This window comes from Balaenoptera physalus (assembly GCF_965194825.1).
Source record: "Balaenoptera physalus genome assembly, chromosome: 12".
NCBI classification, from domain to species: domain Eukaryota; kingdom Metazoa; phylum Chordata; class Mammalia; order Artiodactyla; family Balaenopteridae; genus Balaenoptera; species Balaenoptera physalus.
In genome coordinates, this window is record NC_138897.1 from 468,268 (window position 1) to 492,677 (window position 24,410).

Genomic DNA, 24,410 nt, shown 5'->3' on the forward strand with positions numbered 1-24,410 from the left:
TATGGCATTTAGATTTCACTGACTATATTTAAAAGATCATATGATAAAATATTTTTACATGAAATATTTACAGCATGCTGGAAATTATATCCTTTGCAACTATTTTTATTATGAAGAATTTAGATGCCAACTTAAAAGTATATTATCCTCTTCATAGTGGTAGGTTTTTCAAAATTCTTGAGCGGATATGTGACATTTGGAGAACACTGCATTAGGGTAGAGGGATCCCTATGAAATGCCTGAACCAACATTGAAGTTCACTGGAGACTCACCACCCCTTTAAGGTGTTCAGCATCTCACTGGACTGTGTTCCCACAGCAGGACTCACGACAGGGTGACCGCTGAGCTTCACTCCTTCACCTATTATCCGATAATCAGACCCGTAAAATGGCTCACTCCATTACCAATTTCAAATGAAGTTCAATACTTACTAAGGAATGTTTTAAGAAAAACTTGCCTTAACTGTGCCTGACCTAGGTTAGGAAGTAAGTTACAGAACTGTATCAAAAGTCCAGCTTTCCCTCCCAGCACCCTGGTTACTTAAAGGACCCAGATCCACAGAGTAAAAGAATGGGAGAAAATGTTTACAAAGTATGTATCTGATAAAGAATTATATGCATATATATGTGTGTGTGTGTGTGTGTGTGTGTGTGTGTGTGTATATATATATATATATATAGAGAGAGAGAGAGAGAGAGAGAGAGAGGGAGAGAGGGAGGGAGAGAGGAAGCACAGTGGTGGTTGCCAGGGTCTGGGGGGCAGGGAAATGGGTAGTTATTGCTTAACGGGTATAGACTTTCAATTTTACAAGATAAAGAGTTAAGGCAGATGGATGGTGGTGATGGTTGTACAACAGTGTGAATGTACTTAATGCCACTGAACTGTACACTTAAGAATGGTTAAGATGGTGAATTTGATGTTATGTATGTTTTGCCACAATAAAAAAAAGCTTGAAAAAATGCTTTTATCATATCACATTTCACACCTCTCTTTGCCCAGCTGTGGAACTCATTCAGCATATGAAGCATATTCAACATATAACTGGATTGACAAAGCCAGCCTCTTTATCCAACAGAACTCAGACTTTCTGTCAGGAAAAAGTCAGAACTCATTTGTACTTCAAATTAACATGTATTTTGAGGAAAATTATTAGAAGAACTGAGAAACAAATTAAATTTCATCTGAAATTAATTACCAAGTGCAGTTAGGACTAAAACATTGCAGAACTAACTTATTTACTGCATGCTGTTTCTCCTTACTTAAATTGCAGGATGCGGCATAAGTCTAGCAGGAGGGAGAGGAATGAGAGTTACCTGGTGTCCCTTGGATGAAAGTGAGTGTGTTGTGTCCAGTTTGGGGGAATATTCAACTGAGAATTAGATATAAAAGTCAAAAATACTCTTACTGGTTTCATTAGACATGATGAAGCTCTTCTCGTGTATTTAGTGAAAATAAGGCAGGCATATACTGATACAAACTAATTGCTCTGGAAGTCAGCATGTGTGAGATATATGAGACTGGAAAGATGGTGGTTGACTGATATTGAAATAAACATTCGTGATGTGACTGGGTAACTGATTATGAAAAATCCCATTAACCTTGTGTCGTCTGCTTGTCTCTTGTGTCTGGAACAGTTTTGCCGGCCGGGACGTCTCCGCTGTGTGTAAGGGGTGGGGTGTGCCTTGCTCACTGTGAGCTGCTCTCGTGAGTGCTTGGAGAAAATACGGAGAAGGAGAACGGTGCTTGTCTTCTAAGTAAAGGGGAGAGGACCCCGTCGCAAGGGGAGGCATCTCTGGCAACAGCAGGGGACGAGGGAGAGTGCTCCCCTGGGCCCTGGCCTGCGGAGCCAGGCTTTAGTTTCGATTAGCCATTGAAGGTGGTTTTCCCAAATTTGAAGTTTTTCGTTCCCGGGGCAGTGCAGGATGGATGTTGTCCTTTGCTTTTAAAAAGGGAAATGGGATCTGAGGCTCTGTTTCTAAGAGATCTGTGGAGGTTGAGGTCTGAAGACTGATTCCCTTTAAATCTGTGGTTTTGTCTGTGTGCTTTGCAGACCAGCACCATCAGCTTCTCCTGGGAACTTGTTAAAAATGCACATTCCTGGGCTGCATTCCAAATCAGGCAGTTCCAGAACTCTGGGGTCCTCCAGGTGATTCTGATGCCTCCCCAAAGTTTAGAACCACTCACACCTGTATGGTTTGGGTCGCATTGCCCTTGAGTAGTTGACATAGTGTCTAGATGATGTAACTATTAGTTTGTGTAAACATTAGACATTTCATTTTTGTGTGTTTTGGAACCAATATAATTAGTTGTCAGTTATGTACAAGAGCACAGCATCTGTCCTGCCTGATGAATAAAGGTCCCTTTGGCAAGTGAGGAACAACAGCATGTCCTAAGCCAGCAGCCTCAGGCTGAACAAACAGGCGGTGTCCTTAGATCGCTGGACAGTTGGCCCATGGGAGCTGACCCAGGGTCCTCTCCTGAGATCGCTGGACAGTCGGCCCATGGGAGCTGACCCAGGGTCCTCTCCTGGCAGGTGGCCTGGAGGTCTGCAGGCAACTCTGTGGGCATCTGAGCCGGAGCCAGGGGCTGACAGGAAGGAGGTGGGCCCTGCATGTTTCCTACAACAGGAGAGCGAATAGCATCTTTTGTGAAAAGAACTGCTCTGTCCTTTTGGCCAGTCCAGAACCCATGCTCCTGCCCCAGAGATTTGTGAAGCATCTGATCCTTTTGAAGTGCAGCCGTTTGGTCTTTTTAAAAATGCAAATCATATCAAGTCGTTTCCTTCCTTAATATTACAATTGTTCCAGGACTTCCCATTGCCCTTAGGAAAGAGTTCAGAAGTTGCAGCTGGCCTTTGCTTCCCTCCCACCTTTGAGTGTCTAAGGCTGCCCCGGGGTTGTGCAGACACTGTTGCCTGGGCCTGGAGATGCGCCCCAGCGTCCTCAGATGAGGTGAGGGTCCCCCACAAACTGAGCTCCAGCGCCTGTCCTGCACTGAGGACGTGGTCCATGCTGAGTGAGCTGGTCCCTCCCCTCTGGGCTCGCGTAGCCCTGAGGACTGGGGTGCCGTTCGCAGCCGTGTCCCAGGCCTCCTGGAGGCTCTGTAAATGCTCCTTTGTCAGGCGAACAAGCCACGACTCTGCTGCCCTTTCCCTGCTGTTCGCGTACCCGCTGTCTATTTCGTTGTAGTTTGGAGCTGAGTTCCGAAGGTTCTCCTTGGACCGTCAAAAGCCTGGAAAGTTCGAAGACTTCTACAAGCTGGTGGTGCACACCCATCACATCTCCAACACCGAGGTGACCATCGGCTACGCGGACGTGCACGGCGACCTGCTGCCCATCAACAACGATGACAACTTCTGCAAGGCGGTCTCCAGCGCAAACCCCCTGCTCAGGGTCTTCATCCAGAAACGAGGTACCGAGGAGGCTGAGCTGCCGCTCTTGCCCGGCACTCATTTAAAAAATAAATGCACTTTTCTGTTTTGTCTGTCATTTCAGAGCCATGTTACTCTGTTTCCTAGCCTTTGGTGGGAGACTAAAGAAATTAACATCTGTTTGGTCAACGTTAATTTCTGAGAAAGGCTTAACAATATTTAAGCTGCATTTTCCACCTGAAATCGTGTTGACTTACGATTCTTAAATACTGAGGAAAAATAATGTCGATATTTTCAGTATTTTAACTGGATGCATTAGCCAGTAACCCAAGAATGAAACTTCCGGTTGTTAGTGTATGTTTTCCGCTGTCTTTTTAGGGTTGAAAAAAAATGTTAGCTTTAGATTATAACTTCGGTTAACTTTTAGCTCTGAAGGCCTAGCTTTGCTGTAAGTAAGAACAATATCGTTTTATGTGAGAATAAATCACTAACACAGGTTAGCGGCTGAAAGGTGGGGCACCCTGCTGTGGAGTCACTTCTCAGAGCCGCGTGTTCGATTTGCTTTATCGCCTCTGAACTTGGGAGAGCCCTGATGATTCTACATAACGTACTGAAGAAAAGAGCCGCCTGCGGGCGAGGCCTGAGGTTAAGGAAAGAGGCACCTTATGATTGCCCTGGTCACGACCCTCGCTCCTTCCCTGAGCAGACCTCCGTGCCCACAGCAAGTGCTGACCACCCTGGGGGAGCAGCATGGCGGTGGGGACACCGTACTCGCCGTTGTGGACACCGTACTCGCCGTTGTGGACTTTCGGCGTATGGGGAGGAGAGAGAATGGTCTTAACCTCTGGGGCAGTGGGGCAGCTTCACGGACACTAGAAGCCGCAGCACAGCGTGCTGGGCGGGGGGCCCTCCCGGCTGCGGGAGCCCGAGCCAGGCTTGGTAAGTGTGAGACTGCAGGAGGCCGAGGTGCGGGCCCAGGTGCCTGGCCCTCTCTCCTCCGCCCGAGTCCCCCCTTCGCGTGACGGTGTTCGAAGAGCGCTCACCCGCCAAGCCGTCCGCACATGCCGAGTGCTCAGAGCGCGCTGGCCGGCAGCCCGTGCTCTGAACGCTGGCTGCTGCCGTCCTCTTGTCTGTGGTGTTGGAAGGGAGTGTGTAGCGAGGGAGCAGCAGGGGATCTGCTGACCTCACTTCGGACTGGTTCCCTGGCACTAGATCAGAAAGCTCTGCATCTGCAGCCCTTGTTTAGCCTGGGTGTCCTGCTGATGGTACCGAAAGTCAACACAGCTGTCACTTCCTCACGGTGGCCTGGGGGAACTGGCTTTCGCTCTCCTGTGGAGTTGCTGGGGCCTCAGGCCCCGCACAGCCCCTGGCTGCGGCCCCCTGTGCTGCTGCGCCTTCCCTCTGCTGTGGCCACACCCGCACCCTGCTGCGCCCGCCGGGGGGCGGGGCGTGGGGGTGGGGTGTGGGGGGGCCCGCTGCTCCTCATGTCATTTGGGTGCCTCTTGTCACCCACCCTCTCAGCAAGGCCTGGTCTCGATTGGCCTGTGTCCCCGCCGCCCCCATCCCCTTGTCTCTTTATTCTGCTCTCTCTGTGTTGTATCATCAGTTGCCCCCAGGGCTGGCGCGTGGTCCAGACCCCACGTCCACAGCTCTGCCCTGGCCATCCCAGGTCGCGGCGTTGTCTCACAGGGTGCGGAAGGGTGAGTAGTGGGTGTGAAGCCGTGTGAGTGACGGACGTGCACACGGGCTTTGCCACCTGTGTAGGAAACAGGCCGCTCTGTACTGCTGCATTGGGAGCACCGCCGCAGGCACTCTTGCCCTTTGGAGGGCAGCCCTAGGGACACTTGGCAGCCTGTGCTGTCGAGTCACTGAAGCTCAGGTGAGGCAGGAAGCCGCAGGGGGGGATGTGCCAGCTTCCGCGGGTCGCTCGGATGGCTTTGCTGCTCAGCTTGCTGGCTCAGGCCCTGCCTCCTGTCTTTATTATTTTTCTTTTCCTCTTTCCCTTGGTCTCAGAGGAATAGCCCAGAGCTTAACTAGCTGCCGTAGGGTTTCTAACCGTCCTGTGCTGTAAGGGTGCAGGCTTCGCCTCCAGCCCCTGCCTTTCTCTGTGAGGCGGCAGCAGGGAGCCGCACTCATACCCCGCCCCCAGCACTTCCTCACCGGCTCTGCGGCCCCCGACCCTAATGTTCCCATCTGTACAGTGGGAGAACCTACCTCAGGTTATTGTCGGGCTTCGAGAGGAAAATCTTCCTGATGCTCCCAAAGCCTGGCCCCTCCCTCCATCACTGGGGAAACTGGGGCTCTCCTCTCCCTGTCCTCAGTGGAGGCCAGCTGCAAAGACTGCATCCCAGGGGCTTCCCTGGTGGCGCAGTGGTTAAGAGTCTGCCTGCCAATGCAGGGGACACGGGTTCGAGCCCTGGTCTGGGAGGATCCCACATGCCGCGGAGCAACTGGGCCCGTGAGCCACAACTACTGAGCCTGCGCGTCTGGAGCCTGTGCTCCGCAACAAGAGAGGCCGCGATAGTGAGAGGCCCGCGCACCGTGATGAAGAGTGGCCCCCGCTCGCCACAACTAGAGAAAGCCCTCGCACAGAAACGAAGACCCAACACAGCCATAAATTAAATAAATAAATAAATAAATAAAATTAAAAAAAAAAAAAGACTGCGTCCCAGTGGGAGAGGCAAGGGCAGTCGTGTGTCTGTGGACGGCCGCAAGCAGGACCCATCCTGGTGCCCTACGTGTTCCGGAAAGGCTCGCTAACCGTGTGAAAGGGGGTGTCCGTCATGGGTGGGGCAGAGCTGAGGTTCCTCTGGAGGTGACACTCAAGTCCCATGTCCTTTTCCTACAGCATGGGTCCCGAGATTTTGGTCACAGTAATGCCATTCTCATGATCTTACTGTAACCACACCTGGTCTGTAGTTTTACTTAATAACTTTCTGTACATTGATGTGTATTGTAAGAGGAAATTGTTTGACCATCACAAATGAAGAGTCATTCTTCTAATAGATGTTGAAAGACACCCACAGTGATGTTTAGGAAAATGAATTTGTTTGCCACTTACTAATCCCCTCCCCAAACCACACAAAGACAGCACAGTAAAACTACGGACCAACATCCCTTATGAATATAGATGTAAAAACCCCTCAGCAAAATACTAGGATATGGAAAACATGTGTCCGTGGTGGATGAATAGATAAACAAAATGTGGTATATCCATCCAATGAGGTATTATTCGGCCATATAAAGGAACGAAGTACTAAAGGGTCCAGACTGCAGTGCAGACGGGAAAGAACGCCAAGTGGAACAAACAGCCGTGTGTTACAGGATTCCATTTGCGATCTGTCCTCATCCTGTGCAGATTCTGTGTTTGCGAACTCGGTCCAGTTTGTTTGTAACCCAGCGTCAGTACGCAGGGCCCTTTCACAATCGTTTGCAGACGTGCGCAGGTTGCCAACGCGTGTTCCAGACGAGGCTAAGTAGGCACTGCTCTGCCTGCTTGTTTGAGCTCACGCTGCGAACAAGCGTGCTTTTCATGGTCTACTTAGTGCCACATTTTCCACATTTTTGTACTTTTTTGTTTTGTGAAATTGTATTAAAATACCTACAACATAAAATTTAGCATCGTAACCATTCTTAAGTGTTCAGCTCAGTGGCGTTAAATACATTCACAGCACTGTGCGGCCGCCACCATCCGTCCCCTTTCATCTTCTAAAACTGAATCACTCTGCCTTTTAAACAGTAACTCCCCATTTCCCCTCCCCCAAACCTGGCAACCACCATTCCACTTTCTGTCTCTAGGATTTTGACAACTCTGAGCACCTCCCATAAGTGAAGTCATTCCGGATTTGTCCTTTTGTGCCAGCGCATGTCATGAGCATCATGTCTTTCAGGTTCAGCCATGTTGTAGCCTGTGTCACAATTTAGTCCTCCTTCCATTCTATGACAATACCACATTGTGCGTATCCACTCATCTGTTGATGAACACGTGAGTTTCTTCCACATTTAAGCTATTGTGAATAATGCTGCTGTGAACATGAGTGACAGATCTCTCTTTGAGATCCTCTTTGAGTATAAACCCAGAAGTGGAATTTCTGGGTCACGTGGTAATTCTATTTTTGATTTTTTTTGAGGAACCCACATACTGTTTCCCACAGTGGCTGTTCCATTTTACGTCCCCACCAACAGTGTGTAACGGTTCCAGTTTCCCCACATCCACACCAGCACTCGTTGCTTTCTGGTTTTTGGATAATAGCCATCCTGATGGGTGTGAGGTGGTAGCTCGTTGTAGTTTTGATTAGTGTTTCCCTGATTACTAGTAGTGTTCAGCATCTTTTCACTTGCTTAATGGCCATTGAATAGACATTGAAGTCTTTTGCCCATTTTGTACTAGGTTGTTTGTTTTTGGTTGTTGAGTTTTAGGACTTCCTATTTATCTGGATGTTGATCCCTCATCAGATATATTATTTGCAAACATTTTCTCCCATTCTGTGGGTTGCCTTTTACTCTGTGGATTGTGTCTTTTGATGTACAAAATTTTAAATTTTTCCCGAGGTCCAGTTTGTCTAATTTTTCTTTTGTTACCTGTGCCTGTGGTATCATATCCAAGAAATCATTGCCAAATCCAATGTCATAAGGCATTTGTCCTACGTATTCTTCTAAGAGTTTTATAGTTTTAAGTCTTCAATGTAGGTTCTTGATCCATTCTGAGTTAATTTTTGTGTACGATGTTAGGTAAGGGTTCAACTTTATTCTTTTGCATGTGGATATCCTATTTTCCAACACCATTTGTTGAAAAGACTGCCCTTTAAACATTTAGTGGTCCTGTCACCCTTGTAGAAAATCATTTGACTATATGTGAGACTCTATTTCCAGGCTCTCTATTCTATCCCATCAGTCTCTATGTCTGTCTTTATCTCAGTATCACACTGTTTTGATTACTGTAGCTTTGTAATAAGTTTTAGAATCAGGAAGTGTGAGTCCTCCAGTTTTGGTCTCTTTTTCAAGATTGTTTTGGCTACTCAGAGTCCTTTGAGATTTCATATGAATTCCTTTTGTGTATACTATACAGCTATTTTCTTTTTGGCTACCATGACGATTACATTTAACATCCTAAAGTTATAACACTGTAATTTGAATTCATACCATCTTAACTTTAGTAACATACAGAAACTCTGTTCTTTTACAGCTCTATCCCTACTACTTTTGTTGTTGATGTCACAAAATTACATCTTTTTACATTGTGTGCCCCCAGACATAAATTAATACTTCTTTTAAATGCATTAGACTCCTAAATTATGTAGAAAAAAAGATTTGGAGTTACAAATCAAAGTTACCTTAATACTGGCTTTACACTTATAATTGTTTTCTTTTTTAAAAAATGTGTTAATCTTTTGAACCATGTAGAAAACAAAAAGTCCAGTCTAAACCGTTGTTCCAATAATATAGCATTTATAATTACCCATATATTTAATTTTATAGAGATCTTTATTTCTCCAGTTGGCTTTGAAATTCTGTCTACTATCCTCTCATTTCATCAGCAGGACTCCCTTGAGCATTTTTTGCAGGGCAGGTCTAGTGGTAATGAACTCCCTCAGCTTTCGTATATGTTGAAATGTCTTGATTCCTCCCTCACTTTTGAAGAACAGTTTTACTGGGTATAGGATTATTCATTGACAGGTTTTTTTCTTTCCACCTTTTCAATACATTGCCCTTTGTCTACTTGCCTCCAAAGTTTCTGATGAGAGATCTGCAGATAATCTTATCGAGGATGGCCTGCATGTGATGATTTTGCTTCTCTCTTGCTGCTTTCAAGATTCTCTATTTGTCCTTGGCTTTTGAAAGTTTGATTAAAATTTGTCTCAATGTGGGTCTCTTTGAGTTCATCTTATTTGGAATTTGCTGTGCTTCTGGAATTTTATATTCATGTCTTTATTCAAATTTGGAAAGTTTTCAGCCATTCTTCTTCAGATAGTCTCTCTGCTCTTTTCTATCTCTCTTCCTCTTCTGAGACTCCCATAATACATATGTTGGTCCTCTTGATGGTGTACCACAGGCCCCTTAGGGTATTTTCTTTTTTTCCCCCCAATCTTTTGCTTTCTAGTCCTCAGCCTTGATGATTTACATTTCCCTATCTTCAGGTTCACTGATTCTTTCTTCTGCCTGCTCAGATCTGCCTTTGAATCCCTCGAGGGAATCTTTCAGTTCAGTTATTGTACTTTTCAGCTCCAGGATTTCTTTTTAGTTTATTCTTGGGTTTTCTATATATTTATTGATATTTCCATTTTGTTCATACTTTGTTTTCTTTACTTTCTCCACATATTCCTAAAGTTCTTTGAGCATTTTTAGGACTGTTGTTTTAAAGTCTTTGTCTAATATATCTGCCATTAAGTCTTTTCAGGGACAGATTCTGTTGAATTATTTTCTCCTGTGAATGGGCCATACTCTTTTATTTCTTTGTATGCCTTGTGATTTTTTGTTGAACACTGGACATTTTAATCTAATAACGTGGCAACTCTGGAAATCAGATTCTACCCCTCCCCCAGGGTTTGCTAGGGGGGGGGTTTGGTTTTTGGTTTTGTTTTTTTGGCTTTTTAAAATTATTGTTGTAGGCTTTCTCTGCCAAGCCATCAGCATGAGGTGTAAAATTAATAACTTCTGAGGTCTTTTCTGAGACTTTCCTTGGGCACGCACAGTCACTTTCTGGTTTTCGCAGTTGTTTTTCAATGTCCTAGTCTTTAATGTCTGGTTCATGAAAGGAGAAAAGAGAAAAAGGGGGGATAAAAGGGCACTCACTTTTGAAATCCCCTTCAGGTCACTTCAGCTTCTTGGGGAGGGGTTTGCAACAATGGGGGAAAGTGTAACAACAATGGCCACCTGCCTCTGGCTGCACCTTTGCGATCAGATGCAACAGTCAGCATCAGAGCACAGATTCCTGGTATTTGCAGGGCAGGGTCCTCTTTGCCCACCCTGGCTCCTGCAAGCTACTCCAGACATACATGCAGAGCTGCCTGCTGTGTGGCTGGGAGTGTGATGGGTGGGTGCTAAGACCTGAAATGAACCAGAGTTGAGGGCAGTAACATTCTAGTTCTTCCCCTTGAAGTCGTGAGTCTTCAACAGGCCTCAGATTTCCAAATTAGTTACCACAGACAGGTCCTGCCATTGTTGTCCAGGTTGGGGGTGTCCCTGGTGCTCCCTTCTCTACCGTCATCCCAGAACTCTCCTATGTGTGCATGTGATTTCACTGTTTAAAATTGCCCCAAGCGTAGTGCCAGAGTGCTGTAGGGCTTCTCTGAGCCCAAGGTGGATGGGATGTGCTTTACTTAGAAAATGCTGTTGGTCATGAGTTCGATGTTAATGAATCAATAGTATATATGAAATAAGGCGTCTTAACCAGAAACACACTAACGCAAGTTTATTGCTTGGTGGATGAAAATGTTGTGATCAGAGGCTCACAGGACCCTGCATTTCCTGGCAGCCATGGTTCAGTATTCAGTAATGCAGTGTTCATGGAGACTCTGTGAAACGTAACTACTGTGAATAACGAGAATCAACTGTATATGAAAAGTCTAGAATGGGCAGTCTGTAGAGACAGAAGGCACATTCATGAGGGTGGGAGGTACAGGGTTTCTTTGCTGGATCATGGAAATATTCTGAAATTCGATAGTGGTGCTGGTTGCACAGCTCTGTAGATATACTAATCACCATTGAATTATACTCTTTACATGGGTGAACTTTATGGGATGTAAATTATATCCCAGTAAAGTTGTTAAAAATTAAAAGTATGAGATTCAAACCAGGCTCTCCTGGATCTGAGTCTCGGCCCTGAGTGAAGTCATCTGGGCTCGTCTCCAGGCTTTATTTCCAAACTTCAGCCATCCTCAATCCGTGTGAATACTTTGACTTTTTAACTCATTTATTTGTACAGATTTTTTTAAAAATCGTCTTTTCCCCTGGTAATAGGGACTTTTTGTTCTTCACTTGCGGCCTCAGCTGTGAGCAGCACCTGCTGTCCTGATGCACTGGCTTTGGGACTCAAGACAGCGCTCAGGACACCCAAGTTGGCTCCCAAGGGGCTTCCCTGGCTGCCATCCTTGAACTCATTAGGAATGTCAGTGTCAGGCACAGTAAAATTAGCAGGACCTGCAACGTTGTTACCAGTAGAAATTACAGATAGCATTTTCATATCATGTGATCATATCAGCCAGAGATCTTGAATATCATTTACAGTAATCATTATTTTTAAATAGTGCAGATTGTTATTGAATGCATTAGTAAGAAAGCATATGTAGTGTTGTATCCCACACTTGCTTTAGTGTTTTGATCATTGCCTTCAAAGTAATTTCTTTCTTTTGTCATCCCATGTCTCTTACTTTATGCGTTTAAGAACATTATTCTGAGAAGGAGTTCCCAAGCCTCATCAGATTGCTGAGGGTTCTTGGGACGCAGAGTTAAGAACCCAGCTGTAGATAGTCTGCATTTGGGCGCTCAGACAACAGGCCAGCGATGACTGGGATTTTGCCCTCCTGGGACCCCGTCAGGGGCATTTGTGTCCACAGGGGGCAGAGAACCACGCCTTTGGCCTTCACATCTGCAGACTTCTTTCCTTCTGCATTTAGTAGACTTTGTCAGTCCTCTGTCCTGGGCTGGCTACTGTTACCAGCTGTGGGGTTTTTCCCTTGGGTAGATAAAAGATGTCATTGTGCCTTTCACTTTAATGCTTTGCCCATTTAAGTGAAGAAGAAGAGCAGTTACCAGGATGAAGCAGTCACAGTGGGGAGCCTGGATCCCAGATCCTCTCCATCCCCTGCATACTCCCGTCCTCCCCGAGCACGCAGGAACACTGGGGAAACCAGCCCAAGTCAGAGGGGATCCAGGACGAGACCAGCAAAGGAGCTGGGAGTCTATTTTTAGCAGAATAAACAGGAAGTGCAGACACTCACTTGTCACCACTCACCCATCAAATAAACCCTCCCAATACTAGCAACCCCTGTGTTCTCATCATTTAAGAGATGGCCCTTTTACCCCCAGGTCCCGGCCCAGGACCAGGGGAGGAACCCTGATGGAATTTTCAGTTGCTTTCAGATGGGGTAAGGGGCCTCCCAGGGTGTCAGAGGAGGCTCGTTGAAGACAGTTATACCAAAAGATTTCCAGCACAATTAGAGGGCTCTCAACTATTTACTTTTAAAATAAACATAAATATTGCTCATTTACATGTGTCTGTTAACCGCTCTTGGCGTTCTGGCATTCTTTGGGGTTTCTAGAATGAGGAAGACACATTTTAAAACTTTTGACTTATCAGAATTTGCATGACTGGGGGCAGGGTGGGGAGGTAGGGGTATTTGCTTGCGATGTCACTTAAGTGTGTGGCCGGAAAAAGTAAGGGAAGTTCTTCAAAGTAAAACGTATAGAATCATTGAAAATTTGGTTATAGACACTGGCAGACTCTTAAAGTATCAGGCCTGTAAATTCTGCTTATAAACGCTTTCCTTGGATTCGTCATTAATTAGCAGGAGGCGTGTTTGGCTTTTACGTTGGGGGCTTACTGCTTAGCAGGAAGCACTCAGTGGGTCTAACAGTGTAGCTGCCACAGCTGAATCTCTCTGTTTCTCTCCCCATTTTACTCTCTCTCCTCAGATGCTGCCGAAGGTTTTGAGGCTGTGTGTTGAGGGCAGGGTAAAGATGTAGTTCTGCTGAATTAGCTTCATCTATGCGCCCACGCGTATAGGAACAGGTGTGTGAGAACCTGCAGTTAAACACCCCTCTGCTCTGGGAGCTTTTTCATGAGACACATTTGCTTTTTTAATTGTCACTGATTCCTGGAAGTTCGTGTGTTTGGAGAATTTCCTTTTTTGTTTTTTCCAACTGTGAAAAAGGGCAAAAACTCTCCCACTGCTCTACCGTGGGAACATGCAGAAAACAAAATGCCTGAAGCCGGTGTTCACCCCTGGAGTGGGAGTGGATGGGGGGAGAGAATGTGCTGATGTAGCTCATTAAAAAGCAAACAAAGCCAGAGCCGCCCACCGTCCAGAAAGAGCTTGTCCTGGAAGAGCTGGCCACTCTGTGCAGGCCCTGTCCGGCAGCCTGGGCCTCGCCGTCTCCTGTATGTGGCTCACGCCACCCATGTCACTGGGTCTGCAGCTTCCCCTCCAGCTGAGCCTTTGGGAGGGAGGGGAGAACATCGAAGGCTGATTCTGTTCTCTAACTGTCCCACAGAACACCTTGTGTACAAACAGTGAGAGTTTACACAGATGGAATTGGATTCTCCTCTTTCCTTATTTATTTGCGAGTCATATATACTTTTTATGTATTCAAGCCCATAGTATACTAATAATTTGGATTCTTTTTAAAATCCTTACATATCATAAACATATCCTATGTCATCAAACCCTTTGTGAAACTTTTGTTTTAAAAGATGTTTTTTCTGTTTATAACATATTTGTAAAAGAAAATTCAAACAACACGGAAATAACTCCACCGCCCTGAGGTGACCATTGTTAGCAGTTTGGTGAGACCCCTCCAGAACCCTTGGTGTAGATACAACTAGTTGGATATAGTTTCACATAAACAGGGTCATAATACACATACTGTAGAGATTATTTTAGCCTAGCATCATATTTTTGACTCCTTGTAGATACATAGATATACACCATCTTTTTAACAGACATAGCAGTTGTATGAATTTAACAAAATGTAACCAATCCCATAATAATTTCTATTTAAACTGTTCCAATTTTTCATTACAATAAACTGTGTTGTACCTTTTTATGTACATGTCAGATTCAGGATTAATTGGTAGAAATGTTCTTGCCGGATTAAAAGGCATGCGTATTTTTAACTAAAGTATATTTTTGCCAGTGGACCTCTCTTTAGCAGGGCACTAGAATGACATTTGAATTGGGTCTTTTTAAAACACATCTTTGAAGGCCGTTCTTGTGTGGCATGGAAGCTCGTGAGCTTTGAATTTACTGTCTTGAACGCTGCAGCAAAGGCCAGTGAGGGGCTGGCGAGTGGTGTGGGGGGAGGGCTGCCCTCCTGCTAGGACAGCAGCCGCCGCGGACGCCTGAGTCTGGTACCTTGCAGGTCCCAGCCTGCCCCCGTGAGCTGATTATCCTGCTCCAGGCTCCTGAGCTCAGGGAGCCCCTCCCAACCTGGCCTCCCTGGGTGGGAGCTGAAGACCCGCAGGACGTGAGCTCCTGGGGGGAAGCCGCCCAGGGGGGCGGACGGTACCAGCTAAAGCCGTTTGCTTCCACGGAGGCCAAAGGACCGTGTGGCTGAACGTGGGCATCGTATCGTTTCTTTCCTGTCTTATCAGAGTGGCTTGTTTGTGACGATCAACACATGTATTTAAGCCAGTTCTCAGTGAGGACGAGCTCAAGGAGTTCTGCTTTGATGGGAAATAAGGCCAGGAACGGAGGCACGGTTTGGGGCTTTCTCTTCATGTTTCAGCTGATAATCCTGGTTGTCAGGCTGCCTGTGTTAGTAGGATTTCTTTTCTTTTTTTTTTTTAATATCTTTATTGGAGTATAATTGCTTTACAATGGTGTGTTAGTTTCTGCTTTATAACAAAGTGAATCAATTATACATATACATATGTTCCCATACCTCCTCCCTCTTGCGTCTCCCTCCCACCCTCCCTCTCCCTCCCCTCTAGGTGGTCACAGAGCACCGAGCTGATCCCCTATGCTATGCGGCTGCTTCCCACTAGCTATCTGTTTTACATTTGGTAGTGTGTATATGTCCATGCCACTCCCTCACTTCGTCCCAGCTTACCCTTCCCCCTCCCTGTGTCCTCAAGTCCATTCTCAACATCTGCGTCTTTATTCCTGTCCTGCCCGTCAGTTCTTCAGAACCATTTTTTTTCCTTAGATTCCATATACATGTGTTAGCATACGGTATTTGTTTTTCTCTTTCTGACTTACTTCACTCTGTATGACAGACTCTAGGTCCATCCACCTCACTACAAATAGCTCAATTTCGTTTCTTTTTATGGCTAATATTCCATTGTGTATATGTGCCACGTCTTCTTTATCCATTCGTCTGTTGATGGACACTTAGGTTGCTTCCATGTCCTGGCTACTGTAAATAGAGCTGCAGTGAACATTGTGGTACATGACTCCTTTTGAATTACGGTTTTCTCAGGGTACATGCCCAGCAGTGGAATTGCTGGGTCGTATGGCCGTTCTATTCTTAGTTTTCTAAGGACCCTCCGTACTGTTCTCCGTAGTGTTTCTCTTTGAAAACTCTTTTTAAACGTGCCCCTCAGGTAGTATAACAGGGCTGCGTTTCTGTTTCCAGGGGGGTGAGGGTTATGTGGTGTCACCTGCTTTTAGAAGGGAGGGATTCTTTGCCCTTCTGGAGCAGCCCTGCCTGTAAACTCTGCATCCGCACCCCGACCTCCCACGTGTGCCTGAGGCCTTGGAGGTGCTCAGAGCCTGGCACTCAGGCACCTCCCATGGGGCCCGCCTACGTTCAGGCCGGCAAGCGGTCATTCCTTCTTGGACTCGCTGAATCTCACGCCCCGCCAGTGCCGCGGCACGCAGGTTGGGTCCTGTTCCTGCTCTCTGGGTGCAGGTTCTACTGGGAGGCATGTTGCAGGGAGGCATTGTAGCCCCAGGGATGGGCCGGCCGCTGCAGGGCCGTGCGGGTTGCTCCAAGGCTGATGGGGAGCCGTGGGGAGGTTGAAGCAGACGCCCTGTGTGAACGGGGCGAGGTGCCCTGTGGGTGGTGCCTTGCCCACCGCACCCGCTTCCTCTGCGGCCCAAGGGAACCCGTGCCTGCTGCGTGTCCTGGGCTATACTCTCCGTGAGGTGGGGCCCCGCTCCTTTCCGTCTGGAAGGCCTGCTGTGCCGAGCAGGCTGGCAGCGTCCCCGCAGCAGGTGTGCAGCTTGGCGGGGGGCGCCCTGTGCCTGGAGTTAAAACCGGGTTTTACCAAGTGTTTCTGAAGGCCAGCAGATCGAGAAGCGCCAGCCCCCGTGGGCCTCTGTAAGCAAGGGGTTAAGGTTGAGTTTTCCTGGCCCTTGTTGGGGATGGGTGTCCACAGGTGTCAGCACAGAGATTTTGGAGAGGTGACCTGGCCTCTGGCAGCTTCCAAAAGTCAGGTCTTTGCTTCATTGCCCTTTGATCCGGATAATGGTTCCTAGGTCAGCCAGCCCTAACTCTGCCCTGGAAAACGCAGAGCGCCTACTAAAGATGTGGCTTCTAGGCCGTCATTCATAATGGTCACAGAACTACCAGCTCTCTGCTGACTTACTCATTCGGCTAACATGGTCCACTGACAGGCTCACCCCGGTCTGCGTGGCCATGCTTCTGCCCCTCGGGTGTGACCCCTGTCACTGAGCAGAGGCAGGGCGGTCAGTTACAGGCTCACCTCGCTGATGGGCACCTGCTCTGTGCTCGGCACTGCCAAGTCCTGGGGGACAAGGTCAGGTCGTGGCTCCTGCGCTAACAAGGGACTTGCAGCCCCACAGTCTGCCGTGAAAACAGCGACCACCCAGGGGACTGTGCTTCGGGAACTGGGAAGAACTGCGTTGGGTGGAGAGTCCAGGAGGGCTTTGTGAAGAGGTGGTGCCAGAGCTGAAAAGCGTGTGCAGGGTCACGGAAGAAGCAGAAAGTTGGGGGGCTCCGTTTCGAAGCGCCAGGCTGAAGTCTGTGATGGGAGGAAATGGTGGGAGGTGACCAGGGGTCTCTGAGCTCCAAGAGAGCCTGGGGATTGCATACCCCACCTGCAAACAGCAGGGGCTCACTCGTCAGCTGGTGAGTACATAGGGAGCTTCTGGCCAAGGATGCGGTCAGATGACAGATCCCCCTCAGAACCTGCAGGTGAGAGGAGGGGGCACATAGGAGAAGCCCCTCAAGGTCTTGATAAGATCTGGGGACCAATCGCACATCCCTTGGGAGATCTATATTCCAGTTGCCTTCAGTCGAGACCTTTTTTTTAGCGTGTTTATAAAGTGGCTGGCTAAAACATCTTTTGCATAGGTGAGAAGTAGTTGATTGGTATTAATCTTTTTTTTTTTTAATTTATTTATTTTTGGCTGCGTTGGGTCTTCGTTGCTGCGCGCAGGCTTTCTCTAGTTGTGGCAATCGGGAGCCACTCTTTGTTGCAGTGTGCGGGCCCCTCATGGCAGTGGTTTCTCTTGTTGCGGAGCGTGGGCTCCAGGCGCACGGGCCTCAGTAGTTGTGGTGCATGGGCTCAGCAGTTGTGGCTCGCGGGCTCTAGAGCGCAGGCTCAGTAGCTGTGGCGCAAGGGCTTAGTTGCTCCGCGGCATGTGGGATCTTCCCGGACCAGGGCTCAAACCCGTGTCCCCTGCTTTGGCAGGCAGATTCTCAACCACTGCGCCACCAGGGAAGCCCGGTATTAATCTTAAATTGTGTTCTTTTAAGCATTTTGCATTTGACATGTTTTTGCTAGAAAAAAGCTCCAGGTTACTCAAAACAGTGAAGTCTTCCCTCTTAGCTAAAGGCTAGCCCATCTAATCTACACCTACCTGTATCCTTAGGGTCACTGGGCTGGGGACGCTGTTTATATTCCTGTTAGTAGTCATTTTGAATCCTATTAAATGCCACTCCGTTTGGAAGAAATTCTTTTGGAGAGAGAATGAAGACAGCTGGAGGAGAGCCTGCAGTTGGTGTGGGCCCCATGGAAGCCCCCCCCCAAGGGAGGAGACTGGACCCCGGGTGCAGCTCCCATGAAAGCACACCACACGGAGATGCTCAAGGACACTCTTGTGACAGGTTCCGCTAGTTCTATGTGGCCATTTCTGTTTAAAAGGGCTTCTCGTTGCAGAGGACAGCTGTGGAGACCGGAAGCTGGTGGAAATCCGGGTGGGCTCGTCTGAAGCCCACCCATCCACTGTGATCTGTCCTCAGTGGAATTCACCAGTGAAGAGGAGGGAATCATTCTAAACAGGGAGCTGGCGGGGAAGAAGGATGCTCTGTTCTAGAAAAATGGTTCCAAAGCCCTGAATGAAATTGCTTTGGTTCCACCTTCATGCAAGGCCCTTAAACTCACAGCTCTGGAGGTGTTTGCTTGCTTGTTTGTTCCTTTTTAACTTTCTTTCTCCTTTCTTCCCAAACTCTGGCCTGTCTTCCAGCACTGTTGACTACTTCTCCATGTTCTGCCTGCCTGACCCCTCCTCTTGGTCCCTGTGGCATCCCTGGTGGGGCTGAGCTGGTTTCCTGCCTGTCACTTCCTCCTTCTGCCCAGACACCTGGGTCAGCAGCTTAGAGGCTGGACTGGCCCCTGACATACAGCTCACGCCCCACAGCAGCTTCGAGGACCCTCATCACATTTTTCGTTACAGCGCGTCATGGCTCCTCACGCCAGCATCTCGCATGTTGGCTTCTGTGTTTGTTTATGTCATTCCCAGGCTCAGCCAGAGCCCGCTTGTTTCCCTTTAACATCCATTCCTTCCTAAGCTCCACCGCTGTTACCATCCTACTCAAGGAGTCCTTAAAAGTAATTCCTGTGTGGCCGGGGACCACCTTCATCAGAACCCCAGGGAGGGGAGGAGGCTTGTGAGATGCAGATTCTGGAGCTCTTCCCAACCCAGGAACCACAACCTCTGGGATGAAGGTCAGAGTTGGCTTCTCCAGTGACTCACGCACACAGCCTCAGAACACATATATCCCTTCTACTCTCAAAACAAATGCTCGTTTAACAGTTTACTGTTGACCAAGGACTTTGAAGCTATCATGTGACTGTCACAACAAACCAAGTTGTATAATTGTTCTCGTTTTGAAACTGAAGCTTCAAGAAAGGTTAAACATTCCAAATATAGTTCTCAACTGAAGTTGTTTGGAATTTATTTAAAATACCCCCTAGTGAGGGCTTATCTGGCACCTTTCAACAAAGGATGCAGAGCTGGTGACATCCAACCATTTCACTGTAATGGGTGTGACATGTGAATGTCCGCAGCTCAGCACAAGCAGTCAGCCTTGGGAACTGGACTTGATTAAGACCACATTAAAGGCCGTACTGTCTTCCCATAGCCAGGAGAATCCTTATTTAGAATCCAGTAAACTTCAGTGGTACCTTAGTGCCAAGTAGTTTACTATACACATGATTTACCTGTACTAGTTTGGAGTCCAGAGATTTAAAATTTCCATCGTGAACTTTTTTCTTTTCCAGAAGCGTACGCAAGAGTTGGATTTCCTCTTGCATAGTCATTTGTCTTCCTGTTTTTGCCCTGTATCTCTGTAGTTTCCATCCTCTCCTGTGGGAAAGTGATTCAGCACAGAGGACACCATCTCTAGCAGACCCCACCTGCACCCGGGCTCTCGTAAAGCCCCGAGCCACTTCATAGCATTTAACAAACGCAGGCGGAGAACTAGGATGAGACTGACAGTTGGATTTGAAGCAGTTTACTCCTGTGTTGTCTTCTGTGGGGACGTGAATGCAGGATACGCCCCCTAGACCCTGCCCCCCGCCCCCCCGTATTCCAACAAGCCGCTAGAACCACGGACAGGGAGAGGCTGCGGCTGGGAGTTGTGTACCTTGTTAGACTGTAAAGGAGAGTGTTGATACAGCACATACCAACTAAGAAAGGCCGTTTTTATTGTGGTAAAACATATGTAACGTAACATGTACCGTCTTCACCGTTTATGAGCATGCAGTTCAGGGGCGTTCAGTGCATTCACATGGTTGTGCAGTCACCGTCCACCTCCTGAGCTTTCTCATCTCCCAGCTGAAGCTGTACCCACTAAAACATTATGTGTTTTGGTGAGTTAAAGTCAAACGCCAAGCAATACCTCCGTCCGTGTAAGTATGAATTCCTATAAAAGGCCCATGGGGCACATTTATAACTGATAGTGTCTATGGTTTTCTTAGAATTTCAAATCAAAGGGTGAGGGATTATACTTTTGCAAAAAGCAAATCACTTAGGAAATAATTGTCACTTGCTAGTGGCCTCATCATGTCCCTGCAGAGACCCCAGGCCTTCCCTGGGGGCTGTGTCTGCGGCCCACCCTCATCCCTCAGGTTCCCGTGCACTGACCACGCCTGGACCGGAGGCTGGCAGTGAGGGCCGGGCTTCTTGGACTTCAGATCGCGTGTGGAGAGTCTCAGGTTAAATTAATCCAGCTCCTCTGGACACGTCAGGGCATCAGCAGTGACTCAGAAGGGTCAACCAGCCTCACTTGTCTTCCTCCTGCTTGGGACCCCTCTGAGCTGGGAAGTGCAGCATGTAGCATGACGGGTGTCTGTGTGTTGGGGGCGGGATGCCCTCTGCCAGGGCGGCAGCAGCAGTGCGGCAAATCTGCTTCCCTGCAGACTTTCTCCCCGCGCCTCCCAGACTCCGGTGAGGGGAGCCTGGAGATGGCCGGGCCCCCATGGCTCCTCCTGTGGCTAATAGGCCTGGGACTCTCTGCTGGCAGACAGAATAGCAGGAGAACGGGGAGGTTGAGGCTGGCGGCCCTCCTTGCCCAGGCCAGTGTGCTGGTCGCGTCTTCCTGGTCCTCCCTGCATCCCAGCCTGTCCTGGCGGTGGTGGACGCCGGGCGATGTGCGAGCGTGTCCTCACACCCAGCCCCAGGAGCCACTCTCCGCAGCCTTGGGTGTGCCTCCACCCCTGGCCTTGGCTCGCTCTCGGGTGGGCTTCAGGTGGGGTGGACATTTGGTTGAGGCCCCTCGGGGGGAGGGGGGCTCCAACACAAATCTGCCCCACGTGGCCCCTGCCCATCTCCTGCCAGCTTCAGAGACCACCAAAAAGTGTGCTTGCCTTTGGGAGCAGGTGCCAAGCAGAGGGCGCATTGTCTCCTGATGTCACCTTTGACCTTGGAACCATCCCCGTCTTTTTAAGCATCATTTAGTGGATGGAAGTTCTTCGTGCGGTTGACACTGGAAACACGATTCTGATGCTCAGGCTCATCGGAGGGCAGAGCCTGAGGCCGGCCCTCGTTTAGATTTGGGGTGTGTCCGCCCGAGGACGTGAACCTCCTAAACCCCCCCTCCAGCAGCTCTTTCTGGCGGCCCTCACTGTCGAGCGTGGGGGCACACTTAGCTAGTGAACCTTGATGGGTCTCCTGCGCTCTCAGAATCGATCAGAGGAATTGCCAGAGCTTGAGAAGCTCTCTGGTCCAGGCACTCACTGACAGGCAAGGGAGACCCTGTACTTCGCGCTGCCGGTTCCAGGGCTTCACACGAGGAGGTTTACAGATCCTTTAGCTGTGGATCCTCCTCGAGTTCCTGGGGAATTCCTGCTGACCGCAAACTATGGCGAGGTGCTTCTGAAATTAAAACACGCCCTCCTCACCCTTTGTTCCTTTTTAAGTCCTCATCCACCTGGTGCTCCGGACCCGGTTGATCCTCTCGTGCTGTGTGCTGCCGGCGTTGCTCTGCCAGCCGCCTCGTAACGGGCAGGCGTTCCCAGGACGGTGGGTGAAGGGAGCTGCAGAAGTGGTGTGTGTTTCACAGGGGGTTGGGAGTACAGTTTCAGGGTCTGTTGTTACAGCGGGAACTTAATGAGCCCTGTTTCCTGCGTCAAGATGGTGGTTTGGCGTGTGGGCTGCCGGGACCAATGAAGAGTCCAAGGAGCCCTCACGGTCGAGGCAGGCGTCCTCAAGTCCATGGTCTCCCTGAGTGGGGTGACCCGTCCCTTTTACAGAGGACGAACCTGAGTCCCAGAGAGGTCCACACGACTGTCCAGGTTTCTCTGGTTTCCTCCCATGGCTGAAGTTGGGAGTGAAGAAGGAGGCTGCGGCTCTCCCGAGCGGTCAGCAGAGGACCTATAGGCACTTGCACAAACCCAGCCTGCAGGCTGCAGTGTCCACTGGCCTGAGGGGCGGCGTCAGGAAGTGTCCCCGGACGGACCACAGATTCCTCTGGACGGGAGAAAGATGTGCACTGTGGTTCCTGGTCACCGTGGTTTGCCCATCTTGGACAATCCTGCCGGTCAGGACCCTCCCCTGACCCAGACTGTCGCTGGTCGACTGGGCAGCTCCCTAGGAACAGCAGGAAGACGACTCGTTCAGCTCTTAAAATCCAGGGTCTTCAGGATGTATTAAGTGCAAAACCGAGGTACAGAATTGTGTGTATAATTTGTTACCCCCGAAACAAAATGAGGGAGTACGAATCTTTGTTCGTATTTGCTTGTAGTTGCATAAAGAGACTCTGGAATGATTGACAAACTAGCAAAAGTCACAACCTCAAGTACGGGGTGGGGAGTGACTGCTGACGTGTCTGGGGTTTCCTTTCGGGGTGATGAAAGCGTTCTGGAATTAGGCAGTGGTGATGGTTGCACAACCGAGTGCGCCAAAACCGTTGAATTGTACCCCTTAACGAGGGGCACTGCGGAAGCCAGTCACGGGGCGTGTATCTCAGTCCTGCGGTTAAAGCGTCTTCCTGAGGCAGGCATCTCGCTTGGCTTCGAGCCTCCTCGAGCCAAGTGTTGAACGCCAGCGGAGCTGCACTGGTCTTCGCCCCTTCTCTGGGTTCGTGGACTGAGGGCCCGTGGAGCTGTGTCTCTCGCAGGGTCCTCGGGGTGAATCACGCGGAGGGCCCAGAGCAGGGCCGGGCCCTGGGTGCTCTGCTGCAGGGCCCCTGGAACTGCTCCCTGGCATTCGCGCTCAGGAGCTGTTGGTGAGAAGGGCGGCCTTGGCCGTGGGTTCGCGGAGCCGAGACGTCTCCCCGTCGTCGTCACTGCCCAGCGGCCTCTGCCGCGAGGGCGCAGCTGCCGTGGGCGGGACCCGGCTGACGGGGTGCTGTGAGGCTTGTGGTGCCGGGTGGCGCAGAGACCTGGCCGCCGAGGGCAGGGGTGAGGACCTGTGACCCTCCGCCAGGCTCCCGTGGAGCTTCCGTGACCCCCTCTGCTGTGCTGGCCTGGCCTGCAGCGTGGAGGGCTGGCCATGGGAACTGCTGAAGGAGGTCCGCTCTAAGTACAGGCTTTCCTGCCAGCAGTTATTTTCGGCTGTTTCAATTACAGTTGTCCCCTCTGGTAACCGCTGTAGCGTCCCGTAAATACAGGCTGAATCACAGCCCCCGGCTGTGGAGCCAGCGCGGGGAGGGTGGACACGTGCATGGCCCCGCTCCGCCTGGAGGGGACGGCGACCCCGCGGGGCTTTTAAGGGGCCGCCCGGAGGAAGGGGAGCCAGTGAGCGATGCCCCCTTCTCTCTGAGTCGGTCGTGCTCTTCTTCCCACATCCTCTGCTCAGCACCTGAAATCACCTTGTGTTCAGGAGCCCGCTCTGAGCTGGGGGCAGAGCCACCGACTCGGATGCGCGTCGGAAAGCTGGCTTTTCGGAAATGCCCGACCCTGTTCTGCCCCCGGCAATCCAATCCTGCTCCTGAGACAGGCTCCTGAGAGGCCCTGTGTTTTCGTTGGAACTTGGGGGTTCATATTTCCTTGCTTTTTATCTGATCTCCTTTCTCCTATGTCATAAAAAAGGTTAAGTATGAGAGGGTGGGGAACGGGGAGAGCTCTTCCTTGGGCCGACCTCCGCGAGGCAGAGGGACTGGGAAGGGCTGCCTGCTGGGGGCCCGAGCCAGGCTTGGCCGCCAGCGCGCTGCCCTGGGGCTGGTGAGGCCAGGCCATTGCTGTTAATCACGGGGGGTCGTGTCTGGGCCACGGGTCAGCAGAGCAGCCCTGCTTGGAGGTGAGGGTGGACTTGAGGGTGTTGGGAAGTGCTGCTTGGACCCTCAGAACGGCTGGCATCAGTGCCCCTCGATTCTAGGTTTCTGAAAGCGTTCTACTTGGGAGAGACACCAGCTCTGTCCCCTGGATGTCCAGAGATGTGTGGGTCCACAGGAGGCCCCTCGATTCTAGGTTTCTGAAAGTGTTCTACTTGGGAGAGACACCAGCTCTGTCCCCTGGATGTCCAGAGATGTGGTGGGTCCACAGGGGGGCCTGCTCACGGCCCACTTCTCAGTAGTTACTGAGTCTGGATCTTAATTACACTGCACCGCAGACTCGGGAGGGGCAGAAGTCCCGCAAAGTGAGGGGGACTGACCGAGTCCAAGCCGTCTCACTTGTGGTGCTGAGCTTTTTCAGTTAAGCTTCTTGTCTGAGATCAGCCCCCAGAACTTGGAGTCTTTTCCGTCCGGCTCC

At 49.6% G+C, this 24,410-nt stretch overlaps 1 protein-coding gene across 22 annotated transcripts in view; it reads left to right on the top strand.

The window, feature by feature from the left end:
- Positions 1 to 24,410, top strand: part of PARD6G (par-6 family cell polarity regulator gamma) — a 202,164-nt gene that overhangs the window by 33,961 nt on the left and 143,793 nt on the right. For 17 of the 22 annotated variants that reach the window (XR_014252040.1, XR_014252041.1, XR_014252042.1 and 14 more), the window contains exons 2-3: positions 2,808 to 2,951; positions 3,189 to 3,411. Coding sequence is in view for 12 of the 22 variants with exons in the window: in XM_082418409.1 (XP_082274535.1) it covers positions 2,808 to 2,951; positions 3,189 to 3,411 (367 nt within the window). In the remaining 10 variants the exon portion in view is untranslated. Of the gene's footprint in view, positions 1 to 1,270; positions 1,334 to 2,807; positions 2,952 to 3,188; positions 3,412 to 24,410 lie in introns of all 22 variants that reach the window. The other 5 variants (XM_082418413.1, XM_082418414.1, XM_082418416.1 and 2 more) reach the window with 3 other exon arrangements.